At 43.0% G+C, this 10,939-nt stretch overlaps 1 protein-coding gene across 3 annotated transcripts in view; it reads left to right on the top strand.

Annotated features, from left to right (window-relative positions):
• The window catches only part of IFT46 (intraflagellar transport 46), an 87,796-nt gene that overhangs the window by 22,475 nt on the left and 54,382 nt on the right, over positions 1-10,939 (top strand). For 2 of the 3 annotated variants that reach the window (XM_073566488.1, XM_073566487.1), the window contains exons 1-5: positions 1,291-1,448; positions 2,035-2,131; positions 2,216-2,295; positions 8,721-8,869; positions 9,835-9,906. In XM_073566488.1, the coding sequence (XP_073422589.1) occupies positions 1,419-1,448; positions 2,035-2,131; positions 2,216-2,295; positions 8,721-8,869; positions 9,835-9,906 (428 nt within the window). In that variant the 5' untranslated portion in view covers positions 1,291-1,418. Of the gene's footprint in view, positions 1-1,290; positions 1,449-2,034; positions 2,132-2,215; positions 2,296-8,720; positions 8,870-9,834; positions 9,907-10,939 lie in introns of those variants that run through there. The other variant, XM_073566489.1, reaches the window with a different exon arrangement.

Here is a 10,939-nt window from a genome sequence, read left to right as displayed (position 1 = left end):
TGTACTGGAAGCAAAACAAAAGATACTGATATAACAGGGGACTAGCAATACTGGACAGACTGACATAAGCTGTAGCATATGGAATGGGGTCCAGCACTGGTCCCAGCAGGGAACAATGCTGAACCCACACAGCAAAGCAGAAAGCAGAGAAAGGCAACAACTGGATCAAATGCAAAAAGATTCCAGCAAACAAATAACTTATCTGAACGATGCAGGACCAAGCAGGGGGCAAGAGGACTTCAAAATGCACAGGGAGAAAACCAAATCACCAGCAACAACTGAGGGAGACTTGCTCACTTAAATCCTTCCAGTCTGTAACACCTGACCTCCAATCATCCTCTTCACATGATTGACTTCTGTCAACCCGACCAGCTCCATTACCTGCAGCAACCACCAGAGGGAGCCCAAACTCAGAAGTCAGGTCCAAAGTGTTCACAACAGGAAGCGTATCAGCTCCCGCTCTGAGCATGAGCTGACAGGCCACCACCCCTGGCATAATGTGATTGCATCACGTTGTGCCCATGGGAGCAGAGAGTGAGCTTCCTCCCTCTGTGATGCCCCGCAATGTCGCTGTCACTATTGACAGCAACATTAGAGGGGTTAAACATCTGCAATCGGTGCTACCACCTATCGTGTGCGATGCTGCAGGATGTCAGCTCTCATATACAGCTGACACCAGCATTTGATCTTGGCGGTACTCAGCGTGAACCCGCACGATCATGGCACAGTATACATATACGCGTTCCTGCAGCTCCGTGTATATACGGCACATGTCGGCATGGGGTTAAGGGTGCCTTTAGACTTGTTCCTGGTGTAAACATTGTAGACAGGATGCCATTCACCTAGTGAATGAGCAAAGCATTTATTCGTCAGGTAAAATGATTGTTACCTATTCCTACAAGAGGACATTGTGTTTCTGTAGTAAGAAAGAGTTTTCATTTCAGGTGTGGAGGCTCAGAAGCTGAGATCCCTCCACACAAGTCAGATACTGGCCATATTTTACAGCTCACATATGTCTGGAACAACCACGGCTGGCGCTGCGTTAACCATTTAAATACTGCTGTTAATCTCTGACAGCGTCATTTACATGGCGTGAGGGTGGGTGCCCTTGCTCACCAGCTTCCATAGGCCTCAGGTTGACCAGTGCAGGCTGTGGCTCTTACTTGTGGCTATAGTGTAATGACCAGCAGGTGGCGCTGAGAGGAAGCTATGTAGAGCGTAGGCCATACGTTGCAGGTACTGTATTAACCTGCAGGTGGCGCTGTCACACCGCAGTTGCTGCTTACATGCCCTGTCTTGTTATACTGTGCACTGTTGCCGGAAGTGAGTGTTTCTTGCCGGAAGCTGCCGCCGTCTCCATAGTGATAGCGTCGCGTCGGCTCCTGTTTGGGGCCTGTCTGTCTGTACCATTAGGCCGCATGGAGGAGTCGGATTCACAGGGGCTGCAGGTAACGTGCGGCGTCCGGGGGAGCAGACAGGTGGAAAGCATTATTCCCTCTTTGTTAGAAAACAAGTGTAGAAAATCCCCGAGTTTATAACTGTTACAGTATAATGTACAGTGAAAATCCCCTATAAGCAAGGCAGGACGCAGTGAGGCTGGAGAAAAAAATCAGCCTGGTCAGTCAGCCGAGAAGATGTCTGTCTTCTCCTGTCACGGCCGTCCTCCTGGAGGCACATCGTCTCCTCAGCCTGCAGTCTGTACTGACAAGGGCTGCTGTCGTTTTCAGTTCCATAGGTTTCTTGTAACAGCGCATGCTTCTGCTCGGCTTCTCCTTTTCTAACATGATCGGATGCGTGTACAGTGTGAAGGGAAAGAATTTCAAATGATATGTCTGCTGATTGCTCCCACGATATAGATCTCTTCCAAGACCGGCTAGCGGAAGATAATCCTGGAAAGATATGTTGGCTTTATGTGAATCCTTGCACTTCGCCGTCTCCTCCAGGACCTGCACGTTCATGCTCGCGCTGCTGTACTAGTTTCTGATTTGTGCATATGATAATATGACATTTGACGATTTCATTTTTCTCCTCCAGACAAGGTTGGTGCAGAACCAGCCGTATGACGAAAGCCTTGAGATAAACGACTCGGAAGAGATTGCCAGCATTCATTCTCCAACGCCAAGAAAGCCAGGCAAGAGGAATATCATCCACATAGAAGTGGTAACATTTCTGTAATATGGAAACATGAAGACTTGATTTTCTTTTGCTCCTCCAGTTTCTTCCAAGCATTCTTCAGGTAGAGGAAAAGTCATGCCGGACCCAAATATTAGCAGTGAAGAAGAGGAGAGTACCCCGGTAAGATATTGTACAGAGATGGGATCTTCCTCCACAGACGTACCCTGGGCTTTTCTCGTGCAGGCCTATATGACTACTTTTAGTGTCTGGAAAGGCTCCAAAGAGCCCATACATGTAACTAGATCACCATCGACCTGTTACTTGCTCCCATTTTTTGCCCCTATTTTATTCCTGCTACTTTCCTGAGTCTTTTAAATGCTCCTTTCAGTCTCTGAGAAATAGGGGGTCGATTCATCAAAACTTTTGACATGAGGAAACTGTCAAAAAGCTTTAAATTCTTTTTTTTTTTTTGGGGGGGGGGGATACCTTGTTGCCCCCAAATTTTGCAACTCGTGGCGTTTTCAAGCCAGTTTGAATCAGTTTTTCTTAAATTGGCGGAGCTGGTGAGGTATGGGTGCATGGTCATGCCTGCCTGTTATATTCTTCAAGTGCTGGCGTTTTGTGCTCTGACTGGAGCAGCATCTCTGACGTGGTACACACCACTTAGAAGAAGCGCCAAATTCATTAATCGACATGCATCTCTTAATGAATTAGAAATACAAAAAGGGTGGGGGAACAAGAGGTGCAATAGTGCCCTATCACTAGTGACACTACGATGTGAGTGGTGTAATGCAGTTCCACTCACCTATTCCGGTTGTGTGACCCACAACTGGCTTGAAGACATAACACAGTATCAGCTGCTGCAGGACCTCCACCGACCACTCCAAAGTGGAAAAACTGCCAGAAAATATGGGAAGCAAGATGTGCCACAGTCCGCGCTGCTGAATCCACAAAATCACCTGGGATGCAAGATGTAGTAACAAAGTACTGCTTTATTCCTTCCTACGCGTTTCGGCGCCCTTCCTGGCACCTTCCTCAGGGATATTACACCAGCCATAGGAGCAGGGAATTTATAGCCCCTTCCATTAGCAATTATGGGTGTGTTCTGTTTACATATGATGTCATAATGGTCATCACTGGGGGAGGGGCCAGCATTTTTGGCGCAATTTCACACAAATAACATAATAAAACAAGAAAATCCTTCAAAATACTTGCTAAAATGTACATAAAAATCCTACCAGTAAAATGATATAAAGACCTTCATAAAAATTGCAGCGGAAACATTGCCAAAGTATCCAGACTGTCAATGCAAAAACAAAAAAATTTTTTTTTAAAAAATATTATCTCCCGCCTTTCAGGGTAGTAGAACCCATGTGTTTACTGGTTTCATTTTTTTCTCTTGTGACTTATGTTGAGCGCCACCGTTCTGCTGGTATCAGTGCCTTTGGAACATAGGTTCTATGAACTATTTTGTCACAAAACTATCCTGTTAAATATGTGATACTATGGTTTGTTAAAAAATTATTATAAAAAATTGCAATGAACAATTTTTGTTTTGTAGGAGGGAATCAAGGAGCGATGCCACTATTAATAGTGGCATCGCTCCTTGATTCCCTCCTACAAAACAAAAATAAAGAAAATTGTTCATTGCAATTTTTTATAATAATTTTTTAACAAACCATAGTATCACATATTTAACAGGATAGTTTTGTGACAAAATAGTTCATAGAACCTATGTTCCAAAGGCACTGATACCAGCAGAACGGTGGCGCTCAACATAAGTCACAAGAGAAAAAAATGAAACCAGTAAACACATGGGTTCTACTACCCTGAAAGTCGGGAGATAATATTTTTTTAAAAAAAATTTTTTTGTTTTTGCATTGACAGTCTGGATACTTTGGCAATGTTTCCGCTGCAATTTTTATGAAGGTCTTTATATCATTTTACTGGTAGGATTTTTATGTACATTTTAGCAAGTATTTTGAAGGATTTTCTTGTTTTATTATGTTATTTGTGTGAAATTGCGCCAAAAATGCTGGCCCCTCCCCCAGTGATGACCATTATGACATCATATGTAAACAGAACACACCCATAATTGCTAATGGAAGGGGCTATAAATTCCCTGCTCCTATGGCTGGTGTAATATCCCTGAGGAAGGTGCCAGGAAGGGCGCCGAAACGCGTAGGAAGGAATAAAGCAGTACTTTGTTACTACATCTTGCATCCCAGGTGATTTTGTGGATTCAGCAGCGCGGACTGTGGCACATCTTGCTTCCCATATTTTCTTAATGAATTAGACACCTTCTATCCTAGTGAGACAGTGCATGCTTCTCAACGCTAATGCCAGTCTTGATGAATCAGTCCCCATGGACTTTTTTATATATTGTCACTTTTTATGGTCTTTTCCTGAGGGGCGTTGCTCACAGGGTAGTTATTCAGAGCAACCTAAAGACACGCCCCTGAGGATCCTGTGAGCCACACCCCTTTGGGGGAAAAAGCACATAAAAATGATGATTAAATGAAAAAGCCTATATTTATGGAACCATATTGGGGCTTTAAAAAGAAAATGCAGACTACTTAGAGGAGCAGCAGGAATGCAACGAAAAAGAAGTGGTCCCTTTTGACCTGGTGAGAAGTCCTCTTTTAAAGGGTTGTTCACCCACTGAAAAAGCATCTCCTAGAAAGGTCAAAATAAAATAACTAATGCTCCCACAGGTGTCTCTAAAAGCAGCGACTGGAGCTCACGCCGACCGATGCTGTTCAATCATTTAGATGCCCCTGTGAATCTCTGACAGCGGCATGCTGGTGAGATCGGGAACTACTGTTGGATTGCCATTTCTGCCATCTTCATACACTCATGAAGCCCAACCATAGGCTAGGCTTAATAGGATCGCATAGTCTACACTACCTACAGCAGTACTGTGCTATTGCAATATACCAAACAAACTATCAAAGGATGGCAGGGTCAAGGTCACTAAGGGAACTAGAAACTAAAGTGTAAAGTTTCCTTAGAAAATAAAAATGTTTTAAAAAAATATAAAAATTCAAATCTACCTTTTACCTCTTTTTAAAAATTAAAAAAATAAACATTTGGTATTGCTGCGTTTTGTATATAATTTTTTTAGCTGTAATAGTTGTTTTAAACTGCTTTGGTTCAAAAAATGTGTTTGCAAATGTGGAGAAATTGTATAGAATTAAAGGGAATGTGTCACGTGCCTCGTCCTGAGTGACACGGCCAGCAGGCAGGTAACTGATACACCAGGACGCTGCACGTGTAATTGTCCTATGTGACGCGGCCCGCAGGCCGGTAACTAATACAATAAGACAAGGGAATAGGTAAAACCTGGGTAACAATAACAGTGGTGGCCCTGCGATAGGGAACGGGGAAGTGGAGACCTCCTGCACTCCCCTGAGTCAGTGTCTCTACACTCCTAACGTTCCCTAGGCCAGTTCCGCACCGGGCGCCGATCAGGAACCTAAAAACCCTGGCTCGTCCTGCACCTAAACCCTCACTAGGGAATTGGTCGGTGCGGAAATTAATCCCACCACTGCACTAAACACACATAAGGAATAGTGACATAACAGGGGAACACCACTTAGCTTTGTTCTGTTGCTTACGTTCCCAGCAACAGAGCCCACCACCTGCGTGCATCTTTTCCTCCACCGTGTCCAACATCTGGGTGCACTGTCCAGCAACGGAGTCCAGCACCATTGTGCAGCCTTGGAGCAAATAGAGTCCACACCTGCGTGCAGCTGTCCAGAAACAGAGTCCAGCTTTTCTGCCAAAGAGTCCAACATTTTGAGTCCAGCTTTCAGCAACCGAGTCTAGCATCCTGAGTGCAGCTCTATACCGTAGATGCCACTCCACCAATCCATGCCAGCCCTCCTTGCAGACACCATAGCTGCTACTCCAGCACTCTGACTGGGCTGCTCGTTACTCTCCTTCAGCTCCTTTCTTCACTCAGGCTTGCTTGCAAATTAGAAACTTATCACCAACCGTGATTAGCACACCTGATACTCTTTTATAGAGCAATCACACCTGTTCCATAATCACATGCACAAACTAAGGTAACCAAAGTGCAATGACCCTAACGGCCACCGGGGGAAAACTAACTAAAATCACCACAGTGCAATGACCCTAATGGCCACCGGGGGCAAAACCACCTTTGGCACACAGCCAAGGGAATAAAAAAGGTTACTTTGTGCATTTAAACTGTCAGATCCGACCTGGATCATGACAGCATGTGATCTAATGGAAACCGCCAGCTTAATTACATCAAGACATGAAGTAAACTAAAAGCAGTGTGCACTCACTTCCCGCAGTACTGCCGCTCCGGGCTGTTCCCGGTGGTGACATTGCTGTGTCACGTGCTGGCTGCTGCTCATCAATATTTCAGCACAGCAAACGTTCCCTCTGATAGTTAACGCCACAGCGTCCGCTCATTGGTTGCTGCCAGCAGATGACTCCTCAATGTCATGTCTCGGCCGGGGACAGTTGTGCCAATATTGGAATGGCGCTGCTATGGGAAGGGCATGTACACTATTTTTATTTTAATTTGGACCTCAATTGATTTGATTAAGTGGGGGGTGTCCAGTAGTTGACGGCCCCTTTAATTGTATAATATACTCAGGGCATGCCCTGCGTTCCAGTGCTCTAAACCTCTGCTTGCCTCTGACTTTTGTTGCCTGTTTGACCTGTAAAGTTTTGTTACTGACTTACTGTGACAGATTTTAGTGCCGGTGTATTGTAATTTTACAGTCAGTGGGGAATCACTTGATGCCTCTTTGCCAAGTGCTTTATTTTTTGGACTAAAGGATGCACCTTATTCTAATATGCACCCTAGGTTTAGACGGCAGAAAATAAGCATACATATTTCTAATTTAAAGTGGAAAGAAGTGGAAGGGGCAGTATTTCTCATTATAATACACATGCAAATTCGGACTTATGTAAGAGTAGCTGATGAAGAGAACCAGAAGGTGAAACATGAAATCAATTTTTATTACTCATAGCAAAATACCATATAAAAGAAGCAGATGGAGGTATGAAATAATCAAATTTTTATAGAAAGTCTATAGAGGTCACATCAATATATAATATATGTGGGGCCCCCAGAAGAAACGACGGCGAAACATACGTTGGGGTGAGGGGGAAGCGCCATCTAACCACCTTTTATGCTCCTGGTCCAGATTGAGGTATTATACCTGGTTATTTTTATACTTACCTATGCATGTACTATTGTATATTTTCCTCTGACTTTTTCTGGGCATTGGTGCTTCTGCCTTGTATACACCAAAGGACTACTTAGTGTCTATATCATCCTATACTCCATATATACAGGGGCACCGCACAAGATTAGAATATCATCAAAAAATTAATTTATTTCAGTTCTTCAATTCAAAAAGTGAAACTCATATATTATATAGAGTCATTACACACAGAGTGATCTAGAATCATAGAATAGTAGAGTTGGAAGGGACCTCCTGGGCCATCTGGTCCAACCCCCTGCTCAAAGCAGGATTCGCTAAATCATCCCAGTCAGATGTCTGTCCAGCCTCTGTTTGAAGACATCCATTGAAGGAGAACTCACCACTTCTCTTGGCAGCTTGTTCCGCTCATTGATCACTCTGTCAAAAAGTTTTTTCTAATATCTAATCTGTGTCTCCTCCCATTCAGTTTCATCCCATTGCTTCTAGTATTTCCTTGTGCAAATGAGAATAAAGTTGATCCTTCTATAATGTGACATCCCTTTAGATATTTGTAGACAGTCTCCTCTCAGTCTTCTCTTTTGCAAACTAAACATTCCCAAATCCTTCAACCTTTCCTCATAAGACATGTTTTGCAGACCGGTCACCATTCTGGTCGCTCTTTTCTGAACTTGCTCCAGTTTGTTGATGTCTTTTTTAAAATGTGGTGCGCAAAACTGGACACAATGTTCCAGATGAAGTCTGACCAAAGAGGAGTAGAGGGAAATAATGACTTCACGTGATCTAGACTGTATGCTTCTGTTAATACATCCTAGAATTGCATTTGCCTTTTTTGCTGCTGCATCACACTGTTGACTCATATTCAGTCTGTGATCTATTAGTATACCCAAGTCTTTTTCACATGTGCTGTTGCTTAGCCCTATTCCTCCCATTCTATTCCACGTGTTTATTTCTGTTACTGTTGATGATTATGGCTTACAGCCAATGAAAACCCAAAAGTCATTATCTCAGTAAATTAGAATACTTTATAACACCAGCTTGAAAAAATGACTTTATAATCCGAAATGTTGGCCTACTGAAATGTATATTCAGTAAATGCACTCACTCTTTTTGTATCAATTACTGCATCCATGTGGTGTGACAGCAGTGCCACAGGCTGATCGCCTCCATGCCACCCTGCATTGATGCAGTATTGATACAAAAGGAGCCCCTAACATTACTGATCCAGTAGAAAGGTGATAATCCGAGTGAATATTAGTAATTTAGTGCCACACACATAAGAGAGGAAGGAAAGCCATTTGGCTCGGAGGATTTGTGACTCCAAGTTATAGCTAGTAAAACCTTCTAATTTTTACAGTGTGTCTTGTTTCATTTTGCATTTTTCTTTTTGCATACTTGAAGAAAAATAAAGAGTCTCGTGGTGCTCCTCGCGAGGAATTAAGTGAAGATGAAAATACAGATGATTCAGGGGACGATGATGACGACGACGATGATGACGACGATGATGATGAAGATGACGATGATGAAGAAAACGGTGCTTCAAATGTAGGGTAAGTGATGCTATATTATTGGTTAAACAAATACCATTTTTTGTGTATACTTCATAATACAACCGTCCGCCGACATGGTATATGTTGTCATGTTTCTGGCTTAAAAAGTGCAACTTTTACTGCAGACACCGTATTCACACTAAAAGTTGTGACCTCTCACTCTTCACAAGTGGCAAGTCAGAGGGCGGGGCCAGTACGCAGGGGCAGGGTCAATACTCAGGGGCGGGTCCAATACTCAGGGGTGGGGCCACCATGAGATCAACTACATTTATTATGAATTCTGATTAACTCAAATTCTACATTTTCATTTTCTTCTTTGCGCTTCCCCATATGTGCTAAGTTCATGAAGGATCTTGCAATTCTTTATAAATTTGGCCTCTTGCTCCCGTGCATGTAATTTTAACACTGGTGTATGAAACGCCAGGCCTGAAGGCGTAGTCTATTTCGTCCATTTATGTCATATCCTGAGGATATGCTGTAATGTTTGGTAGATGTCAGCCCTACCTTTGCCTGGTTTCCTGGCCACTGTAACCAGAGCAGCTGAATTTGGTTCTGCTATAGAAGTGATTATAGAGACACTTGTCACTATTCCATTCACAGCACCAGGCAAGGTGGGGATGGAGGGTTTCATGACACACCTGTCCTGAAGATGCTGATCTGTCAGACACCCCTTTAATGATTCGCATAAACTTTGGGATAACCCCTTCTTAAAAGCCAAAGTCACTCCCAAATTAAATTAAAAAGAACATACCTCCCAGGCCAATGTATCTCTTGACATTGTCATGTGAGCACTGCAGCCCATCAGAGGCAACTGATGAGCTGCAGCCTTCACCGTTTTATCTGATGGCTGTAGCATCCAGGGGTAAACAAGTTCCCATCCACTGGTGTAATGGTGAATAGGTGTTGTGTAGATTGGAGGTATATAGCAGTGTGATGCTTTACTGTATATTTGCTGTTTCCCACAGTTATGATCCTGCAGATTTTGAGCATCTACCAGTAACACCTGAGATTAAAGAATTGTTCCAGTATATTACTAGGTGAGACTATTGTATATAACCTGAAGATGAAGACTCCATGACTTACACGGTAACTTCTGCCTATGAGACAAATTAAACAATGTTGTGAATGAGTGTTTAAAATTATCAAATGACTGACCGTCCCTTCCAAACAGAAATCAGGTGTGTACAGGTGCAAACTAACAGTAGCCATCTCCATATATAACTAAGAAATAAAGTAGCACTCTCTAGCACTATAGCTTGCAAACATGAAATATATTAAATTTGAATTGCATTACTGCAGTAGAAAACAGGAAAATTTAAAATATTTAGCGCATAAATTGGCCAATTCATGTGTACCTAGCAGCCCCGATAAGGCAATTCTCGTTGCTGTGACCTATCCTATTCGGACTCCTCTCATGGGCTGACTGAGCACTCCACCCAACAGCCTCTGGCGGTTTTAAGTACAGCAGGATCCTACCTTTCCATGTAAATGTAGTTTATTACCCAAGAGAGTAGCCCCCACAGGATAGGTCCCAGCAACAAGAATCGCCTTATTGTGGCTACTGGGTACACATGAATTGGCCAATTTGTGTGCTAGGTATTCTCAATTTTTCCTATTTTCTAGAGCAGTAATTCAAATTTCATATATTTCATGTTTGAGTGCTACTTTAATTTGTTAGTGAATGAGCGTATGTTGCACATGTTATAAGCTTAAATTGTCACCATCTTTTAAGCAAACTTTGCATAGATCAATAGTACAAGCACATGGAAGAAAAAAAAAAAAGCTTTTATTATATAGCTTATTAGAGAAATCTTTTTTTCTCCACTCATGAGGCCACATCTTCTGCCTCCTAAATTCATCATCCACTCTGACAAATCAGCTGAAATCTGCCTTGGTCAATGCAAGATGGACCTCCAGCACAGTGAGGTGTCAGGTTGCAACTCCTATCATACTCTTTGGAGGTGGAGGAGGAGTGAGGAACACTCGGCACAATGAGACTAGATAAACTGTGCTGCAGCTTCGAGTAAATGTGTTTGACTTCAGTGCTGGATTCACAGGCACAAAGCTCAG

Source organism: Dendrobates tinctorius, unplaced genomic scaffold, assembly GCF_039654945.1.
Source record: "Dendrobates tinctorius isolate UK_male_01 unplaced genomic scaffold, ASM3965494v1 ptg000018l, whole genome shotgun sequence".
Taxonomy (NCBI): Eukaryota; Metazoa; Chordata; class Amphibia; order Anura; family Dendrobatidae; genus Dendrobates; species Dendrobates tinctorius.
This window is presented reverse-complemented; position numbering and strand designations above follow the sequence as displayed.